This window comes from Stegodyphus dumicola, chromosome X1 (genome assembly GCF_044657685.1).
Source record: "Stegodyphus dumicola isolate Sdum_Otavi_A_Nest chromosome X1, ASM4465768v1".
In the NCBI taxonomy this organism is placed as follows: Eukaryota; Metazoa; Arthropoda; class Arachnida; order Araneae; family Eresidae; genus Stegodyphus; species Stegodyphus dumicola.
The window spans coordinates 135,230,636-135,258,494 of NC_140780.1; the positions used below are offsets into that span (position 1 = coordinate 135,230,636).

General features: G+C 32.5%; 1 protein-coding gene across 2 annotated transcripts in view; it reads right to left on the reverse strand.

Moving 5' to 3' along the window:
* HERC2 (E3 ubiquitin-protein ligase HERC2) overlaps positions 1 to 27,859 on the reverse strand; it is a 599,575-nt gene that overhangs the window by 173,491 nt on the left and 398,225 nt on the right. For both annotated transcript variants that reach the window (XM_085808058.1, XM_085808057.1), the window contains exons 53-58: positions 24,081 to 24,171; positions 20,034 to 20,211; positions 9,725 to 9,978; positions 8,854 to 8,998; positions 1,264 to 1,489; positions 817 to 1,000 (exon numbers count right to left, since the gene is read on the reverse strand). In XM_085808058.1, the coding sequence (XP_085664184.1) occupies positions 817 to 1,000; positions 1,264 to 1,489; positions 8,854 to 8,998; positions 9,725 to 9,978; positions 20,034 to 20,211; positions 24,081 to 24,171 (1,078 nt within the window). The remainder of the gene's footprint in view (positions 1 to 816; positions 1,001 to 1,263; positions 1,490 to 8,853; positions 8,999 to 9,724; positions 9,979 to 20,033; positions 20,212 to 24,080; positions 24,172 to 27,859) is intronic.

Consider the following 27,859-nt stretch of genomic DNA (forward strand, 5'->3'; position numbering starts at 1 on the left):
TGCATTCAGGATTTGCAAAATTTCATTTCTACATGGTAAAACAAAATATTTAACATGCAAATGTCAGAAATGATTAAAATTTATGATAGTTGTATGTTAAATATTTTATTTATTTAGTCAGTTAGGAATTACAATTGAATTTGTGATCATCAACATTATCCCGTCTATTTTCACCTATTCTGTAAGTGCACCTTTTTAAGATGGGATTGTATACCAAACATTAATAATAATAATAATAATAATAATAATAATAATAATAATAATAATAAAAGAAAAAAAAAGAAAAAGAAATTCATGGACAACTCATGACTCAAGTACTATTGCACAATGATGAAGCAATAAATATTAATGGCAACCCTGAAGGAACATATGCAAAATTTTACAGAGACAACTGGATATCATAAATACACTATGCTGACAACAATCTGAATTCAGCAATTTTAATAATAGAGTGAAAAATATTTCCAAAGCAGAAAATGATCTTGAAATAAATATAATCCAGAAGTTTAATTTAAAATAGTTTTTCTCAACGGACAGGAGAGAGAGTAAAAATGTTTTGATACAAGCAACAAAAAGGTTCATTAAGCATCTGTTCCTTGGCTTCAAGCATTCAGTTACTAGTAGGCCATTAAATGCATTTTTTGAATTTAGTTCCACTATAAGATTTTAAAGGTCATTTATTTCCTCTATTGAAATTTTGCAAAGCTGAGAGGAATATTTACATCTAAGAATTTTGAGTAAATTGAAAAACAAGATTATATAAAGAATACATGGATTATTGTTAAAAAGTTCTATAAACAAAAACAAATGCAATACCTAGCTAAATGTATCTGCATTGCTAGTAAAATATTGTGAAGAGCTTGTTGCCTTGCAAGATCAGTATTCAATGATAAAACAATCTTTGTCAAAGATGGACGCGTTGTTTCTTTTGAACAAGGAAAACATGTTTTGTTACTTGACGTGGCATCTAATTCATCTGGCAAAGAAGAATCATTCTTTCCTAGAAAAGCATTAAAATTTTAATGTTTCAAACATACTAAAAAAACTTAAGTTGCAATGTACACCCAAAAGGTATGTAAGATTATTCACAGTAAGAGGTATAATCAAAATTACTAAATTTTAATTGTAATAAGCTAATACAGTTTAAAAAGAAAAAAAAAATTAAAAAGGATACAAGAGATTAAAACTCCTTTAAGATGTTATTCCAAATAATATGAGCACTATGCTTTTATATCTAAAAAATATTTCAGAAATACAAATTACCAAGAGATAAAGCACCAAGAGGATCCCGTGGTGCCGGAAATAAAACTGGATCAAGCAGTCTTGGAGTTTGTACTTCAATAGTTGTCCATGCTATGCTATGTGAAGAGCCACAAGCAACACGAGTTATCTTTACATCATCCAAGCCTTGCACTAAAGCAGGTTTACGATTGACTGTAGTTGTTCCATTCCCTTGTTGGCCATGATCATTATCCCCCCACGCATAAACCTATAAACAGCACAACACACAAATAAAAAATATGGATAGCATATAGAAACTAATAATAAAAACACAAAAAATTATAAATAACATTTTTCTTTATTCTATTCACAGAATGTGTTAAAATGGAAGAATTCCTAATTGTACTTTCAACAGATATACATTTTCAGTCAAAAAAATTATCAGTAACCTATATAGAGAAAATGTTACACAGAAAAAGATGCTTCAGCTATATGAATGTAGAAATGTTTTCAATAAGAAGTAAGAGTATCAATGAATATTAAAATAAACAATATATTCTAAAATAAATTTACAGGGTTATATAAAATCTTATAACATGCAGACATAAGAAAGAATTTATGAAACCATGAGCTTTCATAGTTTTCATTTTCAAACTTTGATAGCCTTTTGCAATTCTCGCATGGTCTTTAGCCAAATATTACAAAATTAAGAATGTGCTACAAAAGCTATGTATATAACTAACTGACTTAAATACAAAATAACACATGGTATAAACAATTATTTGTAGTCATTAGTTATTAGATTCAATTAATAAATAAAACATGTTTGAAATTCCCGCATACTTCAACCAAAATGTGAAAAGAGTTGACAAAACCTGCTTTACATTCCAGTCATAAAAACAGAATTCCTAACGAATTCATCTAATGGATTCCAAGAAATAATAGACATCAGAAGGTGTTTGAAGAAATATCCAATTGGAAAATTATGGCAGATTATGACAAAAGATTCAACTAATGTAATGCTCCACACGAAAACAAAATAGAAACAAATTTATTAGAACATAGCCTTGTTGCTCAAATCCTGTAGCATCACATTAGTATTCAAGAAATATGGTTAACTTGTAATAACACAAGTGCCATCCATCTGAAGAATCTAACCAGAAGTATGCTAAGAAAACTGATAAACCAAGAACATACAGCAAAAAGCCGTTAATCCGAACTCGTCGGGACTTCGGCGATTCCAGATTATTGATTTTTCCGGTTTATAGATCATCAGTTTAAATCTGGTAAGATGGCATGCAGAAATTATAAAATTGAAAATATGAAACCGTAATTTATGAAATAAAGAGCAATTATGATCTAAAGGGTATCAAAATTTACACACACACACACACAAAAAAAAAGAAAGAAAAAAAAAAAGCTTAATATTTATTTGTTTACTTTATTAAACATTTCTTTCAATGTAAGTTGTTTAAGTTGCTTTGTTTTATGTGATAATACTTTCTCTTTAATTCTATAAAAAGACATAATTTCTTGTTCAGTTACAAAGTTCCACTGTTCAAGTCCCGTTAATTGCTGTGCCGAGAATACTGACTAACTAGTCAATCGAAATTTTTTCGTTTTCACTAACCTCTCTGTCACATTCTTCATGTCTTTATCCATTTTTTGCAGCAATTCCACTTTTTGTTTGTTGGACATCGAAACATACTTTCGTTTCGTAGATCCTTTGCAAGTTCCTGTTGGCTTTAGTTTTCCACATGCAAATTTGGATCGGAGGTCGATCGGCGGTAAGCTAACGTGGTTGCCGCCAATTGGCCGATGACGTCAAGATTGGCAGGTTGGCCGAGTATAATATATAAGTACGCCGGTATCGGCGAAGGTTCTTGTTCTTGTTCTCTTGTGTGATTATCAGTTAGCATTATGCTAGTTTGCTTTCAATCAAATGATTTTAAATGTAAAGGCTACAGTGTTAGCTCTTTTATTTTATTTACGGAATAAAGCATGAATTTTATTTAGTCTTAGCTTTATTTAAGGAAAGCAAAATATACTTTGCCTTTATCACCACTGCCAACAGGGTTATGGGCCCAGTGCCAACAGCTAATCAGTCATCCAGTTCAACTCAGCATTGAAGGAATGTAGGTGAAGAGGGCCGTTATCCACGAAAAGAAGCTGACCTGTCTTAGAAGTTTGTTCAAGTCGTTGTGCTCACACTTAATTGAAGATGTCATTACTACCTGAAGGTTTTGAGTTGTTAAACCATGACAACTGGGATCGATGGAAAGTCGACATGAAAATGCTGTTACTGGATAGAAATTGTTGGAGCTTCATAGAGGACAAAGAAGAAGAATTAGATAAAAGTGCAACAAGGCGTGAAAAGCAGGAGTTCACACCGAGAGAAAATAGAGCCTTCACTACATTATATTACGGAATTAAAGCTGAGTTCAGGCCGCTGATACAAGAATGTTCAAGTGGTAAAGAAGCGTGGGAAGTTCTACAGAAGCAATTCGAACCCAAAACAAGAGCAAGGATAATTCAGTTACTGGATGAATTTTTTAGTATTAGATATACGCCAAATGAAGAAATAGGATTATTCATCGCGAGGATAAGAATGACTGCAAAGAAGTTGGCTGAAGTTGGTCACAACTTGGCAGATCTTTTTAAAGGATTCCAGGCAATAAGGAGATTACCCCAGAAATACTCCAGCATTGTACAGTTGATATATAGGTGGAAGGATGAAGATTTTACGCTGGAAAGAATAGCTGAAGAGCTGGTAAGGGAAGAAAGCCGACTTCGCCAGGTAATTGCCGATTTAGAAGACAGCAAGGTAAGCATGTTTAATACTATTAGTTTAAACGCAGGGAAAGATAAAGTTGAAAATAAAACTAAATCTAAGAAAAAAATGGGGAATATGAGAATAGGACCTTGTTTCAGATGTCATAAATTTGGGCACTTAATCGCTCAATGTAAAGAAAATGTAAGTAAAAATCAGAAGTTTAAAATAGACGATAAAAATGGACAGTTTAAAGATAAAGAATTAATGTTAGTAGAAAATTATGTAACAACTACAGATAAAGGAGGTAACGCAGATAAATTTAATTGGGTCGTAGATACTGCAGCTACAACTCATTTCTGTAATAATAGAAATTTAATGACAAATTTCGAAGAAATAAACGATATACGTATGTCTTTAGCTGTAGGAAATTGTGAAAGTAAAGTACTAGGAAAGGGTACTGTGAAATTTGCAGTAAAAGTCGGCGATCAAATAAATTGGATTGAGTTAGATAATGTGTTATATAATCGAAATCTAAGAAGAAATTTATTATCGGGAGCAAGGTTAGAAAAGGCTGGTGCTCATTTTGTGATTTCAAAAGGTAAGATGTGGATATACTTTAATAATTGGGATAGATTATGCTACGCTAAATGATATGACGGACTTTATCATGTAAAACTATTTAGATATGCAACAGGTAAAAGGAAAGCTGGTTACGGTACAGAAATTGGAAAGTTAAATAAAGTAGACGATGCAATGCTATGGCATCGGAGATTTAGCCACGTAAATTTTGATTATATTAAGAAAACTAGTAAGAATCAAAGCGTGAAAGGGTTACCAGAAATTGAAAAACCAATAGAGAGGTGTAAATCGTGTATTATTGCTAAATCTAGTAGAATAACTTTTAAATCTGTTCCAAAGAGATCGGATAAACCATTGCAGTTGGTTTATTTAGACGTTTGTGGCCCACTACCAGTTCCATCTAAGGGTGGGAGTAAATATTTTCTTGCTATTGTAGATGACTATAGTAGATTAGCAACTGTGTATTGTATGAAAAATCATTCTACAACTTTAAGAATTATCATAGGCAAATGGAAAGACTGACGAATAGAAAATTAATAAGTATACGCACCGATAATGGTGGGGAATTCTGTAACAGGCAATTCGAAGGGTACTTAGCCAAAAATGGAATTAGTATTCAACGCACGAATGCGTACACCCCAGAAGAGAACGGTGTGTGTATGTTTTAACTGAACGGCATTAGACGCAGTTAAAGCTATGCTTAATGATGGTAAAATGGGAAAAGAATGGTGGGCAGAAGCTCTTGGCTGTTTCGTACATACGTGGAACAGAGTATGTCATAAAAGCAACTGAACCCCTTATGAAATGTTCCTAAATAGAAAACCCAGTGTTGTTTATTTTAAGGTATTTGGTTGTAAAGCCTATGTTGGTGTGCCAAAACAGATTAGGAATAAATTAGAAATGAGGTGCAAAGAAGGAATCATGGTAGGATATGCGAAGGAAACTAGGGGTTATAGGATATGGTTGCTAGAAGAACGCAAATTAATAGAAACCTGTAATGTGCAGTTCGATGAAAAACTGTATGCAGCAAATGGCATCCTGGAACAGAAATCCAAACCTAAATTTAAAAGACTAGAGGAATCTGAGCTATTAGCAGAATCGGATGAAGAAAAGGAAATTTCTAGACAAGAAATAAAGTTGTCAGATGACAAATCTACTCCGAAAGAAGTATCAGACTTAAAACTGGCAAAGAAAAGCAGTCAAAAGGCCAGATGGAACACGTACAGACACATATTATTATGTAGAGGGAACAGACACCCGTTTTAGATCCTATAATGATATTGAAAGTATTGTGAGGCAAGAAATATTAAATATGAAAAAGATAAGTTCGATTTTAGTGGAAAAAATGAATACTCGGGGAAAGTTAATTTCGTAGAACAGGAGACTAGCTCTGTGTCTGAAGAGGCAAATTCCGTAGAAATAGTTATCCCACAAAATTTTAAAGAAGCACGAAAATCAGTAAATGCCGAAGAATGGGATAAGGCAATGAAAGAAGAAATCGACACAATAAAGAAAATAAAGGTTTGGGAATTAGTCGAAAAGCCAGAAAATAAAACTATAATAGGAAACAAATGGGTCTATACACTAGAAAGAAATGAAAAGAATCAAGTGGTTAAATACAAAGCACGCTTAGTAGCACAGGGATTCAGGCAGAAAAGAGGTGAAGATTTTGATGATGTTTACAGTCCTGTAGTAAATTTTTCAATCATAAGAATATTTTTCACTATCCTGGTATGTTTATATGGATGGACTAGTTGTCAGTTAGATGTAAAGAAAGCATATTTAGATGCAAACCTAAATGAGAAAATATATATGACCCAACCAGAGGGATTTATCGAAGAGAAAAATAAAGTGTGTTTATTACACAAGGCCATTTATGGTCTACATCAAAGCGGCCATGAATGGTTTTGTGAATTTGAAAGTACTTTAGAAAATCTACATTTTAAGAAAACACAATGGTGTAATTGTGTTTATAAGGGTTCAAATGTAATTCTTTTGTTATATGTAGATGATACTGTGATTTTTTAGTAAAGATCAATATAATATAGATAAAATAATTTCACAGCTGAGTAAGTTTTTTGATCTTAAAGTATTAGGCAAAACTAAAACGTTACTTAGAATTGAATTCTTAGAGAATGAGAATGGGTTTTTATACATCAGCAAAAATATATCGAAGAAATTTTTGAAAAATTTAAACATTTCCAGATACCAATAACTTCACTTCCCATAGCTAAGGGCACTATTCTTACAAAATTAGATTGTCCGTCTACAAGTGCAGAAGTTGTGGAAATGCATACATTACCCTTTAGAAATCTGTTAGGATGTTTAGTTTTTGTAGCTAACAGGACAAGGCCTGATATTACATATGCAGTGAATATCTTATCACAATTTCAGGAGAATCCTGGAATTAGGTATTGGGAAGCATTGTTGAAATTGCTTGGTTATCTCTACTAAATTAAATAAGTTAAACTTATCAAAGATTAAACATCTAAATTTATATTGTTATTCAGATGCTGATTATGCAAGTAATAGAGATGACCGCGTGTCCATGGGAGGATTTATATAATATTTAGATGAAGTACCGATAATCTAGAAAACTGTTAAACAAAAATGTGTAAGTTTATCAATCATGGAAGCGGAGTATATCGCCTTATCTGAAGCAGCGAAGGAATTAATGTGGACGAAAAATGTCTTACAAGATGAAATTTTAATTTAATTTAATAAGTTTAATTTAAGACAGTGTAAACTATTTTGTGATAACAAGTCTGCCATTGATTTTTCTAGATCGCCAATAGAAAATCGCCGAACCAAGAACATAGACGTAAAATATCACTTTGTTAGAAGACTAGTAAATGATGCAGTGTTTGACCTTGAATTTATCACCAGTAAATTAAATACTGCCAACTTATTTACAAAAGAAGCGACTGCTGTTAATTTAAGAAAGTTTTGTTTAGATGTTTTCACTGTTTAAAGACAATAAGTGTTTTCGTATAATAGAACTGAACTATATATTTCTGTGAAAGTTTTGTTTTTTACTTTGCATGGGGAAAAGAGGGCCGTTTGTTGGCTTTAGTTTTCCACATGCAAATTTTGATCGGAGGTCGATCGGCGGTAAGCTAACGTGGTTGCCGCCGATTGGCCGATGACGTCAAGATCGGCAGGTTGGCCGAGTATAATATATATGTACGCCGGTATCGGCGAAGGTTCTTGTTCTCTTGTGTGATTATCAGTTAGCATTATGCTAGTTTGCTTTCAATCAAATGATTTTAAATGTAAAGGCTACAGTGTTAGCTCTTTTATTTTATTTACGGAATAAAGCATGAATTTTATTTAGTTTAGTCTTAGCTTTATTTAAGGAAAGCAAAATATGCTTTGCCTTTATCACCACTGCCAACAGTTCCAACATCGGAAATTCTATTTGACATAATCGAAAGTTCAAGTTTACTTTTATGAAATTGCTCTTACAGTCTGCAAAAAATAATAAGCGGGATCCAATTCAAAGATTAAGGAACAACGCAATCATTAATATTAACTGAAATAGATAATTAGATAATTTTAGCTTTCACTGTCCGTTATACATTAAACACGCAGGTGAAAACGTATTCTGCACTTGCGCACACGCATATGCGCAGTAATCAAGGTCTTATGCGCACGCGTAAAACGCCTGTGCGCATGTGCCAACGCGGCGCATGCGCAGAAAGTTTTTAGCTTTGGGGTCCGGATTATGGGTGTCCGAATTAACGACTTTTGACTGTATTAACTTTAAATTTACTACGAGATGCTATTCAAACAAAGGGAGGCCAATGAGAAGAGCGGTAGCATAGGTTTTAACAGCAGTAGAGGGAGAAAGTGGTCTGACCAAAAATGGTGCTATAAACTCCTCATTTATAGCAGTGGTTACACAACATGTCCAAATGTTCTCGAAAGTACTGGACTAGGGGCAAGATCCTGAAATTGCGGAAAGTTACTTAGAGGTTGCCTGTTCGCGTAGAGCAAAGCCATCGTATTTTCAGTATTTTACATACATATTTTCTCTTTTTCAAAGTAGGTTAGTTTAGGTTTAGTTTGAAAAATGTGTGGGTAAAATGATTGAATTGCTTACAATGAATAAATTGCTTCTTTTTTAGCATTTAATTTCTAGAACCAGGTTCAATCAGATGTTAGCCTATAATTTTCAGAGTAAGACAGATTTTCATAATTTAGAAAATGCATAGTTTATGGATTTAAGGAATCATATATGATAACCAATCTTAATATGATACATTTATACACATATTCACCTGACCACTGTCTGTAACAGCCAAACAATGAAGTGCACCAACAGCAACATGTATAACTTTTTTGTCCCTTAAACTTTCAATTAACTGTGGCCTTCTGACATGACTTTCTTCTCCATGGCCTAGTCTGAAATAATCACCTTTTCCCCTAGAATAATTTTAAAAAATTCAAATAATACAATATGACAACTGACATTATACAATAACACACATTATTCAACAGTGTTAAAAATATGTACTAGAAGCAGCTCAAAAGTTCTTGAAATCTCTTAATAAAAATTAATCAATGTATCTTATTATTATTATAGTCCATCACCTCTGAAGAATTTTCCACTGGATCATAAATGCTAATTCCATAATTCCAGCTATGTTCCCAGTAGTGGAGACACAAAGTCATTTTTTGTAAGAGATGTTAAATATTTCCTTCATTTAGTTTTAGTTTCATTTTAAGAGAGGCCATAAGGAGTTAAAGCTTACCAGTAAGGTAGAATTGCTATTTTTGTCATAAAAAACAGTAAATGAGGTATAAGTTGGTACATTATCAAGACTAAGAATCTAATTTTTTGGCACCCTTTTTCAATGAAATGAATCATCTGTTACCTTTTGGGCAAAAACATTTCATGCACTTCTACAACACATTTCCCATATTTGCAAAAATGCACTACACACATGCAATTCTTGTTCACTAGCAATTAAATCAAAAGACAGGTCAGAACATACTGCCTGAAATGAACATATGTACCTCTCTTCCAAAAGGAAAGTAAGGAGTGTCAAATGTAAGAGTAAACAAAAAAGGATTGCCTTTTATTTCCCTGATTTCATGAACTTTTGGGTACCCCTTGCAATAAAATGATTTAAAAAAAGTCAAGTTTACCATGTCCAGACCTGACCAGAATTAGTTAATGCCAATGAAAACTGGGCTCCACATTCAACATGAACTACACCAAGGCCATTAAGGGATTCAATATTTTCAGGAACAAGGCAGCCTTCACTGCCTCCACGACCAAGCTTCCCAAAATCTCCATCACCCCAGGAATAAACCATATCATCATCAGTCAATGCCAGAGTCTGTGCATCTCTGCTTCCACATGAAACTTGTTTCACTCGTTTCCCAGCGAATGCCATTACCTGAAAAATGAATTGAAAATAATCTCGAATAATAATAAAAGTATCAGCAAAAGAACTGTGCTGAAAAGAAAATTAAGTATAGCTCTATGACTGAAAGTCTAATATGATGAAAATTAAATATATGTCTGATTAAAATTCAGAGTACATTTTGTATAAAATTTCTGGGGGGGGGCATTTTTTAAAATTTTGAGCAGAACTTTTAGTCAGTTACATTAAAAGAATTATGTAACTTGAAATTATGATCACTGTATTTCCCATCTCATTTTTTAAAAGTCTCAAGACCATATTTACCATGGAAAGTCTAAATTCTCAAAATTAAATTTACACTTTCCCAAAATGGCAACTTCTTGTTAACTGTTCAGTGAAAATGAATGAAATGTGACTTTATCAAAAATAAATTATACAATATTTCATAATCAACATCAAATTATGTAAATGAAACATATATACTGGATTCTAAAAGTTAAGAATGCAATGCAAATCACCAAATTTTAAATGGATATTTGGACTTGAATGGCTGGAAATCACTGTGGATGCAGTTTAAGCAGTATGCAGATGTCATAGGTTACAGCGAAACATGATTGGCTGCCTGAATATAAGCTAATTAGGTAGTCAAAGTTGCCAGCATTCTCAAAGGTTTGAGGAGGTTCATTTAAAAGCTGATACAAGCATAATTTTTTATGATATTCATGCTGTTACAGGTGAAAGAAAACTGGCAGATAATGAGCAGTGACATGCTGTCAGAGGCACTGAAGCAAGACAGTCAATCAAAGATGTTACTCTTTTGTTTGACATTGATCATTTGGTAATTTTTTGAATGTGGAAACAATTCCAAAGAAGTGAAAAAACTGGCCAGAAAGCTGTATCCATTTGACCATTGGTTACTATACTTTCTGAAGATCAGTATATATTGCTGTAGAAGCCAAGCAGAATCAAGAAGCAACCTCCACAACTGTTACATCCATGGCTGCAGTGTCAATGGGTATGATATTTGCCAGTAATGTGAGCTGAAGGCCTACCATGAAAGGAAACATTGCTTAAGTAGCAAGTGTCTGTGTTTCACTAACCACATAATCAACAGGGGCAATATAAAAATGGTGTTGTCGACATTCCCAGTTAGACCGTATCAGACCAGCAAAGCATCTTATTACAAGCCCATATTTTCCCTGTAATCACATAAGCATGTACGGATCTGATGACAAGACACATGGAATCAGACCCAGTATATAGCACAAGCTGGAATTTCGATCGGATATCACACACAGCTGCACATCGTTAAAAAACGATTCTGCGATAGCTCAAAAATATCGAAATGAAATTCTACATCCGATTGTGAGAAATTTATGTTGCAGAAATGGTCCTGATTTCATTTTTATGCATAATAATGCCCGTCACCATCGAATCAACAAGTATTTTGAAAATGATGGCATTTCTTGTATAGAAAAGCCATCATATTCCTCTGCCCTCAATCTAACTGAAAATCATTAGGATACCCTTGTGTATGTTGTCTCAGCATATTTACTTTCTCCTGCCAGTCTCTGATAGGTGGAAACTATCCTAATAGAGGAATGACCATTGCCAGGATTTATGATGGTTGATTACTTCACTGAAAGCATGGACAATAGTTTGTGAAGCTTCTGCAAAAGTCTTGAGTGGTCACATACCTTAATTAATGCAAGATTTGTTTGCTTGCTTTTTGCTTTAAACTTAAATCTGTTAATGACCCAAATGTTACATCATCATATAATTTATGACTATTATTGCTTTAACCTTTATTTGTTTTATTTCAAGCATTTGTTTTATTTACATTTGTTACCTTGATGTGCAATTTGGAGTTAATCAAAGCTTTACCTCTCGGTTCCTGTTAATTTTACCATCATGTGCTAAACTTTTGAAAGCCAGTGTAAACTACAAAAAAAAAAAAAAAAAAAAAAAAAAAAAAAAGCAATCATGATACTTTAAGGGGAAAAAAATCTCATGTTACTGTATTAAAATATCAAAATTATCAATTTAAGCTATACTCATGGATAGAATTACAGGAATTTACTATTGTACAACTAAATAGTCTTTGATATGGTACAAGAAAATACAGGACAAAAATTTCAGTAATTGTATAAATTACAATACGTCATAAAAATAAAATCACAAGATTTCTTTGGGAGAGCATACAGTTGCTCCCTTTTTGTTTTACAATACATTGCATGCATTAAAATATGCTCATTTCAATAGCATGATACAGAAAGAAGTATGCATTTACAAATGAAGATAATACTAAAGAAAGGAAAGATTATTTAGTTTTCCAAAAATAAAATAACTTTGTTCTAAAATAGGTTATCATATTTAGTACAAGCTCCAAACTAAGTTTTGAAGTGTAATATTTCAAATTTTCTTGACAGTTTCACTAAATTTGTAAAACTGCAATTCACAAATACTTTATCAATCTTCAAATATTTTATTTCAAAAGAAACCATTGAAGAACTTACATTTACTAATGAAGAAGGTGAAAGATTTATCTGGCAAAATGATAAAAATATGATATTTAAAAGGCAGACCTGGAAATGCTTAAGATACTTTCTTATTATGCCCAAACTGGATTTCAACATTTGGCCTAATTTTGGGTTTGCATGAAAGAACAGTCAACCCACGACAGTTAATATCATGCATGTGTTTGTGTACATGTAGGTTTATATGCTTTTATTTTAATTGTCATTTGGCTGCATATTCTTATTATTCTTTACTGCATATTTCTTATTATTCTTTTCTGCATGTTATTTTTCTTCTTCTCCGTTGAAAATTTATATATCAACAAATGAATTCTGCATTTTAATTGAAACACTTGTTATTTAAGAAAAAAAAAGCCCTTTTTTTTACAATTTGCACATTTTAAAAGGTAGTCTTCAGAGAATAACTGAGGGGCTGTTTTAAAAAAAAATTCCTTTAAATTGTCGTTTATTTGTAAATAAAATTTACTATTTAGAATTGCTGTTACATCAAACACAAAGAATTTAAATTGAGTTCAAATAAAGGTACATTAGCTGAGAATAATTATAAGAAATATCATGTTAAATTAGCTTGAGGAAGTAATTAGAATTCTTTGAACATTTCCTTGGAATTTGTTTGAAATTTTGATGAATAAATCAGCATCAATAGCTGTTTTATTTATGCATCACTTGAATAACACAAGTTTATGTATACAAATGCTCATAGGGAATGTATGCATACCTTTTGCTGATCATCTTCCTAAACCAACCATTTCTGAAAGTGACTAATGTTTCTTATAAATTATTAATGATTATAAAATCTCGTTATTAAAAAAAAAACTTTAGATTGCAGTTTAATACTTCAAAGAAGGCTCTGCCATTAAAAATCTTTAAAAATATAAAGGATAAATATATAAAAAAAGTATACAAATATTTTAATTACAAATATTTAAATTACCTTGTTGTAAAATAATACCCAATATTATCAACTCATGAAATTAAATTTTGAAAGCTCCAGTGTTTGGACATTTCTTTGCAATGTATGAAATAGTGTAAAAAGAATAATGTCAAAATATTAAAATATAGATATAATTATTATTCATACGAAATTAAATGGAAAGAAGTATAGATGGAGAGGTATACAGTCTGTTTGCTGTGTCAACATTTTGCTGTTACTACTTAGACTTTATTCTGAATGCATGAGAGTGATGGGTCTTGCCACTTATCTGGCAAAGCATTGAAACACTGTTACAGGTACTACAGGTGCAATTCATCTGGAGCCTGGCTCTGCTATATTTAGTTTTCAGCAAAATTATTATTCCAGCTGAGCCCCAAATAAAATGAGGTCCAGTATTTTGTTTTATAATTTAACAATATTTATCGTTTATTTAATGGTTTATTAAACTTTTATTTATCTCAAAATTACGCGAAACAGCAACCTCATTTTGGCTTAAGCAGAATACAAAATTCCTTTAGCTCCTGAAGAAGAGGGACTTTGTGTCTGTTCACCCATGAAATCAACAGAGTGTTGTTCAAAATCTACACCAAAATAAAACTGCTACTTTATCTAATTTTGAGTTTTACATTGCCATGCTTCACTTCCAATTGTTATTATCGATTTACATTTGCTAAATTTTAATTAGTAATTATTTTATTTATTTTTGTTTCTCATGCCTGACACCCTTCCATAGGGCTCTGGCACTAATTTTAGGAACTGAGCTCTAAGAATTTTGGTTATGTCTTTGCACATGATTAAATGCTTTCTTACATAATTAACTCAAATACAACTAAAACTAAGAAAGGGAAACAACAAATGAGTTTCTCAAAATGTAGACTTTCTCTAATGAGTATGCTGTTAATTTAGCTTTCAAATATTTTGGAAGAACAAATCATACATTATGTGAAAGAAAGTGAAACCTGATTTTCACTTTTACAATTTTTTGCACACTAAATCCATCCATTTTCAGCTATCAACATTACCTCAAATTAAAAGCAATGAAAGAAATAGCCTTTCCAGTTAGAGATATGGGCTTACAGAGTTACACTGTTTATTAACTATAAAAAATTAACTTTCGACGGAACTTTGACATAACAAAGTACTTTTTATCTGCTATGCAAATTTATTCTCTATTTAATTTTTTAATAATATTGAAAAACTGAACCCTAAAAAAACATTAAACTTAAATTTTTTAAATAGTAAACTTTGAATACAGCACATTTAAGTGATAAGACTCTGCTAGAAAATTCCTATGAATGCAAGAAAGAAATCTTTGGCAGCAGGGAAAAAAACACTGAAATCATCTGTCAGATATGATATATTTAATTATTCTCACATCTGCCATTTATGTTTGGAAGAAAGGCATGTCTTTTGCATGCATGTGTTTCAAAGAACTGAAGCTGTATTCCGTCCTTTTTTCATTATTCAAAGTAAGTGAAGAATTAGCAGTCCCAGGAATGAAATTACTCTTTTAGGACAAATTTGGACTGCTGCAGTTCTTTTGAAAAATGAATTGAATGTACTTAAAAAGAATTACTGAATGATCTCAGAGTTATATGTTATTTGTATTAGATTATGGCAAAGCACACTAGGGCTATCTGCCTAAGAGGAGGGATGCCTTCGTGGAGGACTTTCTAAGGGAAACTGACTCGTATACACGTTACACATGGGGAAAACCACGAAAACGCCCATGTAGCCAGCCCGTTCGCGGGATTCGAACCTCGGACCGAACTACCAGTGTTCAGCGACTTTACCACTCGGCCGCTGGTGGGCCATGAATGATCTCAACTCCATAGGTTATTATGAGGCATTTTACACTTTTCTGAAGAATTATAGATGTGTTTCAAATTCAGATTCTTCTTTATATTAACCACTTGCGCTAAAAAGATGTGCCTCGCACGTCAAGATATTTTTTTCTCAAACCGCATGTAAAACTGAAAATAACGTGGTGCACATGGCACCTAACAACGAGATTGTTTATTTCTCAAGTTACAAATCTGAATTGCACTCGCAGACCCGGAGAGGCGTAAATGATATACTTTACTGCTTGTTATATTGTAGCACACGGCACCGCAGCCGTGAAGTTTAGTCGTAGCGCAAATGGTTAAGAAGAGAAAACATTTTCATTCATGAGACGAAATATTTAGCAATACATTGCAGAAAACTTGCATCATTGCATCATATAAAATGTGATCAAGAAATACAGATAAATTTGTCTTTTCTAATACTACCGACACTAGTTTGGTGAAAATTTATAATGACAAACCTTTAAATAAAAATGAACAAGAAACACATATTGTCGGTCTGAATTTCCAGATACTATTCTCATGTACCATTTCTCATTTTTTACTTTTTGCATCTAAAATTTCAAATAAGAAGGCAAAACTCGAGATTCTTTTACTTTTCAGATTCAAACTCGAGATTACCATTACGTAAACATAAATGCATAGAACCAACACAAAAAACAATCGATAATTATTCATTCTTTTGCATAACATATTTACGGATTTCTCTTAAGTCATGTCTGCATGATTGAAATAACTAGGCATATTTGCTTAATTTATACTAGAGAAGTTTAAAATAAAGTAATCAATAAAAAATGCAAAATTTATGCATTTGTAAAAATCAAATTATGGCAAAATATGAGATTAATTCAGAAGTCAAACAACAAAAATCAGCGTTATATTTACAAAATTTTCACAGGACTCGTTTCGATGGTTTTACCGAACCACCATCTAACTAACCATCGAACTAGTCCATCGATAGGTAAAACCATCGAAACGAGTCCTGTGAAAATTTTGTAAATATAACGCTGATTTTTGTTGTTTGACTTCTGAATTGGTATTTATTCGGCGTGTTATTGTGTCTTAACAAGAGATTAAATTAAAAAAAAAAAGCTTTGGCTCAAATAATAATGCAAAATCTTTAAAATTATGTGTGATAATATGTGCACAAGGCACTATTACTGCCTAGGCTTATGAATCCCAAGCACAGTGCCCAGATTTTATTAAGCAGGCCTTGCAGACCTAGGATATTATAAAGTAGTAAAGAAATAAAAAATAAATTAAATTTTAGTATTTTGTTAATTGTTTCAGATTGGCAACAAAAGTATATAATCCAGAAGAAGTTAAATTAAAATGAAAGTGGGTTTGATATAGTAATCAAGTTAAAATATCATTGCAATATTTTGGATCTGAGGTATTTTTATACTTTAACCAAATATCAACGTTAGATTAATGTTGTTTCTCTATTTCAAATTCATAGAGAAAAATTCTCTGCCTTTCAAATTAAAAATTATAGTTGTCTATGATACAGCAAAGTAAATTTCTTAGATTTCCCACTGAGAGTTATTATTAAAGAGATCTACAGAGTTTGAGAAGTAAGGAGACAGTCAGACATGTACATGGCTGCTTAAAAGTGCTCATGCCACTTGAGGATCTCTATTATGCCAGATCGGCCTATGTTTCTCCATACTGCTTATAACATATGCCTTCATGATTACCATAATTTTGGGTAGATAAGCTGCAGCTGATGTTTAAAAACTGAAAATTTAGGTCTGCGGCTTACCTGCCAGAGCGGCACATTTGAGGGAATTTTATTTTTCCTCTGTCCTTAAACTTCGTAGTTCAGATCGTAAGTTATGCAAAAAACAAAAAGGTCAAGTCAGAATTCGCCGCAATATTTTAACCTCAAATTGCAAAAAGTTCAAACTTGAATAAGGTAGGTGGAGCTCTGTGAAAAGACACCATAATGCATGTACTTTCTATAAAACTGAATGGTTTTGCACGTGCTTTCCTATGACTCTTTTTTTTTTTTTTTTTCTTTAAAGGGGAACAGCTACATTTACTTGAAAAGTTCTGCGTTCATTCTTACACATTTTAACTGCTTTGTAGCTTGCTTTATGTTTAACTTATCATTCTCACTTTACAAATATTATTATGGCTCAAAGAAAAAGTTATACAGCTGCTTTTAAGCTTTCAACAGTGAAGCGATCGAAATTGGAAATCTCGCTGCAGCTAAAGAATTTCAAGTTGTCGAGCAGTGCATTCGGCGGTGGAAGTCTGAACAAGAGGAATTAGAGAAAATGCCTAAGAATAAAAGATGTCGCTGAACTGTTGTCATAACCTGGCCTGTTTTGGAAGACAATTTAGAGAAATGGACAACAGAGCAGAGAGAAAGTAGATTATCAGTATCAACAGAATTCATGTTCAAGCAAAAGTAATTGCTACACAAATGGCCATTAAAAATTTTGCTGGAGGATCTAATCGGTGTTTCAGGATCATGAAGCAAAAGAAATTATCTGTCACAACCAAAACAACATTTGGAAAAAAGTTTCCCTGGACTGACTTGAAAATAAGATAGCTTTTTTGGAGTACACATCTAAGAAAATTAAAGAACAAAATTGAAAAAGAGGGAAAATAATTAATATGAAGTGCCCATTACTTTTGACTGTCTTCCGTGCAGAAAAACTGTTCATTCAATAGGTGAAAAAACTACTTCGGTGTTAACAACCAAGAACGAAAAGACTTTGTTTACTTGTATTTTGGGTTGTGCTACCACCAATGGAGAACCCCTTCGATAACACCAATGTTAACCTCTTCGATAATTTTCAAAACAAACGCTGTTCCGAAAGGAAACTTCCATAAAGGAGTTATTATTTACACCAATAAAAAAGGATGGATGTGTTAAGAAGTGATGCTGTTTTGGCTGAGAGAAATTTATTGACAAAAGAAAGGTTCTTTTTTCCAACCCCGGGGACTAATTGTCCTGGATTCAATGTGATCCCATTTAGCGGATAAGGTAAGATACAAAGCAGAAAAACTTAGCACCGATGTCTCAGTGATACCAGGTGGACTTACAAAAATTTTGCAGCTGCTGGAATCTCACTATCAATAGAAATTTCAAGCATGAGCTACAAAAGCAGTGGGAGGAATGGATGTGGACTCTATTCCTTTACAAATTCCAGATGAATGAGAAAAGTTTTGCATGAGAAGGCTGCCTTATGGGTCGATAAAGCATGGAAAACAGTCCCAGCCGATACTATTGTATCATTAAATAGGAAATCGTCAAAAAATAAAATGAATGTGGAGATAGCAACATAGAAAGAAGTGATTTAGAACAGAAAGATGAAATTGACCTTGATGGTCATTTGTTAAGTTTATTTAATTCTGACATGATGAGTCATTTTTTTGGTATGAATAAATGTAGTTTAATTAAAAAATTCTGTTTGTTTATCTAATGTACATATTATTTTTCATAATGTGGTAATTTATGGTGATAATCAAGGTTCACCGAACCCATAAAAATAATATCTATTAGAAATCCTCAGAGTTTGCTTTTGGCAAGTTCAAGGTAAGATGTTTCTTCCTTATTTATTTATATATTACTGATCACACTTAAGCTGTAAATGTTATAAAATGTTATCACTGATGATTACATCAATATGGCAGGGAATTACTGAAGAAATGAATATTAAGTGCTACATTTTGGAAGGCTTTGCTGTGCTGTATATGGCAGTGCCGCTTATCCAATGAATTTTCATTCATTTTTTTCATGTGTGTGGTGTATATGCCAGGGTGGCTTATCTACTTGAAATTACGGTACCTAAATCCACCACAGTTAAAAACTGATTAAAATATTATTTTTCTATTAAAAGATACAGATAAAAGTAACTTTTTTCCCCTATGCAAGTGATTTTATACTATTTGAAAGTAAAAAATAAATAATGGCCGTCTTTTCAGCATTAATTAGATGCTACTTAAAATGAGTTTATTACTTTAAAAAAAACTCTTTCTTTTTCTGCATATTTTTATAGTTTAAAAGCCATTTTTGTTACTCAGAACATTTTCCTGATTTTTTAAAGAAAATTTTTTTTCCAGTTTTATATGTCGGCATCAGTCTGGCATGAAAAATTACACCCTTTGATGAGTCCACTTTTCAGTTATCATATGCAACAAATTCTTGGATGTGTTACATAGTCCAAAGTTGTAAGAAACACATTCTGCATTTATCTTGACTTTTTCGGATACAAAATTGTGTCAAAAAGGCTTATGGATTACAGTACGAACGCAGACATATCACACAGCAAGATTTTAATTAGATGGAAGTTTCTTTCAGTGTTTCTATCTCCCATCTAAATTTGTGATAATATTTTCATTCTTTAGAGATGACTGAACTTCAACCAAGGAAAAATTGGGATGTAATAATTTTATGAACTGCATTTGAGCCTGTAAATCTGATAAACATTTTGTGGGTTTGGATCGCTAGAACACTTGAAGAAATTCGAATTTCATTATTGCAGGTTGGGAAAAGATAACAGCAGCATTTCTTCATTTTTTAATTCGTTTGAATAGCTACAGCATGGAGGGAGGGAGGGGGAGAGAGAGAGAAAGGGCGAAGGAGAAAGAGAGAGAGAGAGAGACAGAGCAAAGAAACTGAATAAAAATAAATATGGGCAGAAATAACTTCCAATTCTTTATGTGCAATTCAGATTAGCCAACATTTACTCAATACCACTTGCACATACTAATAGAATTCTGCTCTTAAATAGATGCACAAAAAAATTATAAACTTCTTACCATTTTGGGTTTGGTTTGAGTAACTAAATCTCCATGACCTAAACGTCCATAATCTCCTAGACCCCATGTATAAAGTTCTCCAGATGAACTAATAGCAGCACTATGAGCACTTCCACATGCTATATCTCGAATGCGTTTTGATTTTAAAGCTAAAATTAGACGAGGTTTTTCATATGTCCTGCAAAAAAAATTAGGCTATAAAGTATCGCATAAGAAAAGACTGTAAAACTGGAAAAAATTCATAATGAAGTAATACAACCAACATATAAATAAGATTAAGAAAAATATCATCTAAATATAATATACAGTTTTACATATTTTGAGTAGTTAACATTGCTAAAGCATAAAAGGTGAATAACTGAAATTGAAAAAATTAGCTATGTTTTTATTTCTAAACACTAAATGGCTGTAAGATTAAAATTAAGCTACCAAGAATCACAGCAACACGCAGTCTAGTAGGTGTGCATGCAAGCAGATGGTCAGATACTTAAAGCAACTGATAAAACATGATCTACTATAATTATAATACAGTAGTTATGACACAGCAAATGTTCCATTGTTAATAAATCATATTGCTTTCTGTAAAGGGTCATTCACAATAAAATTAAACATAAGAAGCCATACCAACATTTATAACGAGACAATTAATCAATAAACTGTAAATTTCTACATAAAAGCACAGAACTTTTAGCAAATTGTTTTGCTACTGAGTTAGTGGAGGGAGGGGAGTTTACATACAAGTTCAAAAAGATTGACAAATAATTTGATCACAAAAAACAAATATAAAATAAATAATGTATGTTAAGTTACTAATGCAATTTTGTATTTTATTAAACCCTAATGTAATTAATCAAATGTTTCAAAATACATATTCAACTCAAACAATTCTTGAAAGTTTCCTAGTAAATGACACTGACCTCCATTTTACAACTGACATTATTATATGTGCCACAGATATTGTCATCTTTAGTTTCATCCAAAGCATCCTGAAGCAACTTTTCTCAAATGACCAGAAGATCATTTTCATATACAGATATGCTTTTCATTAATTCAAAATGAAGAGCAGGCATCAGATTATTACAATGTTCAGCAAAAGTTATAAATTTTAACTTACAACAGAAGAACACACAGTTTCTTTTGTTTTATAATGCATTTTTCAATATACAGCAGAAATTCTCATTAAGGGAAAAACTCCCTGATTGCAAAAGAATAGTTACTACAACTGAGTACTAAAGTAAACTCAATGGCTTACTGCCAAGTGCCAAATGATGCACATGTTAAAAAACACTACTCACAATAGCAGTGAAAATAACCCAACATCTGACATTGAGCAAATGTCCCAGATTGCAATTTATTATGAAATGCAGATGTCTGGTGTTCAGGTGCTAAGGTAAGGGTTCAGTGTTTGTGGACCTCATACTTCCCTTGATGCGAAAACCACCAAGAATGGTACGCCAGGCTTATGACTATGGGACATACTTGAAGAAAGTATTATTCCTGTACACCCATACAAACAAAAAAAAAAAGAAAAAAAAAAGAGAGAGAGAGAAGGTTTATCTGCAAGCTGTTCATGAAATACATTCCCTGAAGTTGGCAAGTCAACATGTAAAGCTGCTCACAAAAACAGTCTCTCTTGCCATATTTACCGTATGAATTGTTCTAAAAAACTTACAATAATTTGTCAGTTTGGAGACTCAAAAGAAAAATTAATACAGCAAAAAGCACTCATTTATTTTATCGAGTGGGTGGGGAAAATTCCTTATTAAAAACAGTTAATAATATCTTTAAAAAGCACTATGTTTGCATGGAATAAAAAATACTGTGAGGCCTAAAGTGGAAGAACTGTAGAAGAAATTTTCAGTTTGTACTCATACTATTTCAAACTCGCAGTAGCAGTGCAAATAACGCAACATCTGACATTGAGCAAATATGCCAGATTGCATCTTATTACGAAATGCAGATGACTGGTACTCAGATGCTAAGTTGTGCAGCATGCAGCATTCATGGATGTGATATGACAATCACACAGCATCAGCTGTTGGGTTACTTTGTGCTGCTATTATTACTTCCAAATAATTAAAGTAGAAATGGACAATAACAATATAATCCCTTCAGCCTGGTGATTACACTATTTTTATTTCATGGAAATAGAACAATTTTAAAGAAGCTATTAATTTATAATATACAGTCCCCCCCTCATTCTGCTCAATGCTTTCTTTCCTATTTTTTGAGTGGATATGGTCAGATGACTAATTATTCACATTTGGGGCAATATACTGTTTAGCAACATATTTTTGGATGTTTGAAGTGATTTTACATTCAGTTTATTCATATATTTTTCAGTTTTGGCTGAACTTCTGAATCTAAATTTTACCTTTTTGGCCTACAATCAGAAGTCATAGTAAGGCTACAAAATTAAATATGTTCTAATTTTAAAGTAAGTTATTTGCTTTAAAGTGAAAGAGACTAAGAAATAGACTTGGGTTTTCCAGATTTACTAGATTTATTCATTCTTTTAAGCAAGAAATAAGTGTCAAATATATGAAAAATTATAAAAGTTATATAAGTGAAAACACCTTTTTATGACAATTATACAAGCAACAAAAGAACAGCAAATCTGCTCTGAAATAAAAATCTGGGGGGGGGAGGAGGAATTAATAGGAAAATACTCTATTATACAGAACGAAGTCCAAGATCCACAATTGTCAGAGCTTTGACTACTACAGATTTCAGAAATTTCCAGGTTTAAATCTAGTAAGATGACTAGAAGATATTATAAAATTAAAAGTATGAAATAGTTACTTATGAAATAATGAAACATTTATGGCCTTAAGGGAAAGAAAATTTACAAAAAAAGCTCAATATTTATTTTTTGTCTCATTAAACATTTCTTTCAATGTAAGTTAGTTGTTTAAACAGTTTCTTTCTTTTTTTTTTTCCCCAGCTAATAATTCCTCTTTAAATTTTATAGACAGACCTAATATCTTGTTCAGATACAAAGTTCCATTGTTGAAGGCTTGAAATCGCCATTTTGAGAAATCCCACTAAAATGCTCTCAAAAATTTCTTTGCCACTTTCTTCATTATCAGTAGATATGTTTTCTGGATTTAAAACCATACTACAAATTTCATCATACATTAGCTAATGGCTGACTGAAGGACTGTCATCCCAATGAAAAGATTGAACTATATAATCTTCATTTACCACATTTACTCAAGTATTTCCTCCTCTTTCATTGCTAATTTTATCAAATGAAAATCCAGAGGGAAAATTATAATAATTTAATTTCCAAAGGATGCAGCTACAGTAAGAACATGACAAATATTCTTACTGCAATAGCATCCTTTGGAAAAATAACAAGTATTTACAGATAAACTAGTTTTAACTATGGCATTATTTACTTAGAAGAAACCTACATTCCACTAAGAATATATAATACTAATCTATATTACAATATCTATTAAGATATCGTCATTTTTACATCCCCATATCTTGAAACTTGCTCCCTCTTTTTCTGGTCCACATTTATTTCACAGTGCTTCAGAGTCTTTCAAATTATTCAGTGCTACTGGAATTGTATTGTCAGCTACAACTTACAAATCGTGATGGTCACCATCATTGTCATCCTCTTCATCAATGCTAAGTTTATCTTCCCTTGTGCAATGATTTTCAGAACAATAAAGAACATTAGATACCCTGCTTTCTTGAAGCTCTGCATAAATCAATCAGACCCCATGCACTTCAGATCCCTTAGTGATCTTAGGAAGGCAAAAACAATCACTACATATACAAATTCAAAGGAAGCTAGCTCTCTTTCTGAATGCCTCAAGGAAACAAGATTTAGGACTAGGACTTCGTACTGCTTTATAGGTATTCATTATTGCTATTAAATTTAGTAGCTACAATAGATTGCATGAAACATGGATTATCTGAAATGGCTCTACCGCAGCCAGCATGGGTAAATGGGTTCTAGTGTTATAACAATTTTAAACTTGTAAATGGTAACTAAAAATTTCTTTTATTAAATGAAATTTTATTAAAACTTACATTCTATTTCCATGTCCAAGTTTCCCATCATCTCCTTCTCCCCATGAGAAAACTTTACCATCTATTGTAAGAGCTAGAGCATGACGTCCACCTAGAAGAGTTCACTACTTTTAAAATGCATTAAAAACAGTATTCACGAACATAGAAATTACGTTTGGTAAACCCACTGTGAAAAGGTTGACCACTCACTCATATAACATGAAATCACTTGTTAATGACTTAAATAAATGAGCTGCTAAAATTTATGGCTGATATGGATGTGAAAAAAAGAAGTTTCTATATAACTGCAAATGCAGCACATCATAACTTGCAAATCAAAAATAAACTTTATATGAACAGATGCCTATATCACTCTATCTAGCATATCTACAATGAGATGAAGATGTTATTAATGGAATACTAATGGAAGCCAAAATATAATTAAATGGGAGCAACTCAAGTGATTTTTAAGCAGACTGAAGGAGCATGACTTTTGGATTAGTTTTAACAACAAAATCCGAAAACATTTAATATGCAATGCAATGTATAATTCTCTGCTTCACAGACAGACACACATAAAAAAAGGGGGTTAGACGTGATGAAATGCTAAAAATGGTTTACTACTATAAAAACACTAAAAAAGTGCACATTTAAAAGTTTCTGGTAGTCTTTACTCTAAAGTTAGAACAAAGTGCTCTTAAAAATTTCTGCAAAAACAACTGCTTTCATCCATTAATCAGAACTGTTAGCACATTTTTTCTCAATCGGCAAATTATATTTACTTATATCAATAAAACATTTTCAATTTACCTAATGATTTTAATTTAAATTCATTTTCTAAGTATTCAAATAGCTGACTTTTTAATTATTTCAGCTGTTTCAGCTATTTCTATCTTTAGCAAACAGTGTTACTTGCCTTCCATTGCAGATTTTGATTGCTGTAACAACTTACAGAATTTTTCTTTTTAGTATACATCTTTCCTAAAATGAACTTTTGACTTACCATTTAATAAACAATGGAAGACAAGTAGTATTTTTGCTGTTTACCTTTTGAAATGGGACAGAGAACTGAAAAAGGAAAAAATAGCTTGACTATAGATAATTGTGCTGCAGACCCTTCTGATATCTTTCTCAGAAACATTAAATTAATGTTTCTTCCAGCAAATATGACCTTTATCATTCAGCCTATTAGACCAAAATATTACAAAAGCTTTCAAATGTCATTACAGAAAAGGTGTACATAAAAAAGATAAACAAAACTGAATCTTGTGAAAATATAAGCATTTGAATGACATGACTAAGTCGATAGCTCTGCTACAGGTTATGCATATTATAGTCAATGCATGGGAAGCAGTCTCCCAAAACACAGAGGGAAATTGCTTTAGAAAAATGTAATTTTTATTTCAAAGAAGATGCAGAGAAATAGCAAACTATTCTTAATATTTCAGGTATCAGTGAAGGAAATTATGAAGGTTCACTTTTAGAAAATGTTGCAACTGATTAATATTGAGACAGCATGTGTTTGACTATGATTATTATAGAAAGTATTAAAAGAGCTCAGAAGCTGAAACTGACAGTGAAAGTGATATGAAAGAAACTGACAGCATGCCAACCTCGGCTCAATCAAGAAAAACACTGCAAAGTCTAAAAATTCTTGAACTGAAAGATCATGAAAGCTATCAACAGTTTTAAGGACTTGAAAATACAATTAAAAGACTGCTCACAAACAATGCATAACAAATGCAAATACAGCAGTTCTTCACAAAAGTTAAAAATTTCACCTGGTATGCAATTTCAAATTTTTTATATAAAAAGTAAAAAAACTTCCATCTAAAGTTTCCATCAAAATTTGCAAATAGTTTAAATTCAGCATTGATTTTTAATTAATAATTTATGTATTAATTATTAGATTAATTGTTACTATCTTATTAATTTAAGTTCAAAGTTGATAACTGTAATTTGCAAAATTGAAATCTGCATTTATTACACAGCCACTTAATAAAAACAAATATGTTTGGGAATACAGTATGATTTTAATATGTGGTTGGTATTGTGTATATGTATGTATATATAAATATATGTGTATATATAGTATATATCTGTGAGTGTAAGCGTGTTTGTACATCTCTCCATATATATATCTCTCTACACATCTATATACATTAAAATAATTTACTATTTTATTACTTTGCAGCTTTAGCGCAAGTATTAGGTAATTTATTACTTATAGTTACATTATTTACCTAAAACTATATATAGAATTACAAAACAATTTTTCTAAAACAAAAAATAATCTTGCCTAGTATTTGAAATTTATTACTTAGGAATCTCAATTTTTGGTATTTGTGAAAAATTAGTTCTAAATTTATTATTTTATATGTATCTATATATACGAGGCACATCCAGAAAGTAACTTTCCTGATGTTTCCCCCTTTAAAGTAAATGTAATTAGCCATGTCAATTGTGCATGTGTAACAGATCTATGATGTATCAATCATATGCCAACCAGACAGGTCCCGCCTCATGCCAGTAGTGTGGTAGCAGTGGTCCGAAATAGAAGCTCTTATTCCTTCTCCCTCCGTCTGCAAGGTTCGGTTGGTGATAAAGTTCTTCAATGCACAAAGCATTGCACTAATTGAAATTCATCATGAGCTCTGTCAGGTCTATGGGCCGAACATCATGAGTAAGCAGATGGTGCATCGCTGGTGTAGGCAGTTTTCGGAAGGTCGTCAAAGTATACATGATGAAGAGCGCAGTGGGCAACCGTCCCTCATCAATGATGATCTTGTTAAGCTTGTGCGACAGCACGTGATGAAGAACCGTCGCTTCCCGATTACAGAGCTGAGCAGCCAGTTTCCACAGATATTGTGATCCTTGTTGCACGAGATTGTCACTAAGCACCTGCTGTTCAAAAAATTGTGTGCCAGGTGGGTGCCGAATAACCTGACATCCGAAAACAGGGTTAGTGCTGTTTGCAGTAGTATCATGATGACTGTGACGAGTTCCTTGACAGGATCATCACGGGCGATGAAACTTGGATTTCGCACTTCACCCCGGAAACCAAGCAGCACTCAATACATTGGTGGCATAGTGGATCTCCGGTCAGGTTGAAATTCAAACAGACGCTGTCGGTACGGAAAGTGATGTGCACGGTGTTCTGGGACAGGAAAGGTATTCTGCTCATTGAGTTCCTTCCACATGGTGAAACAGTAAATGCTGACCATTACTGTGAAATACTGCAGAAATTGCGACGTGCCATTCAAAACAAGAGGCATGGAATGCTTATTGCAGGTGTGCTCACAAATGACAATGATCATCCACATACGGCTCGATGCACAGCAGCTGTTTGGATGGAATTTGGATGGAAGTAGTTTGATCATCCACCTTACAGCCCTGATCTTACTGCCATCAATTTTCGCGTTTTCTTGCACCTCAAGAAATTCCTGTCCTCCGGTGAGTGTTTTGGCAATGACGAAGAGCTGAAGATGTCTGTCACACGCTCGTTCCATTCACAGGTGGCAGAGTTCTACGACACAGGGATACAAAAGTTAATCAAACGATATGACAAGTGTCTCAATTCTGGTGGTGGCTATGTTGAAAAATAGCTGAAACATTGCTGTACTTGTTGCCAATAAATATGTTCCTGAAACTGTTAGTTTTTTTTTTTTTTTAATACGGAAATTTACTTTCTGTATGCCCTATGTATACACACACACACCTGTTTGGCAGCACAGCACCATTATTCTATTCAAACTTCAGCCTTGGGATAGCTACAAAATTGATGCCATTCAAATGCCCAT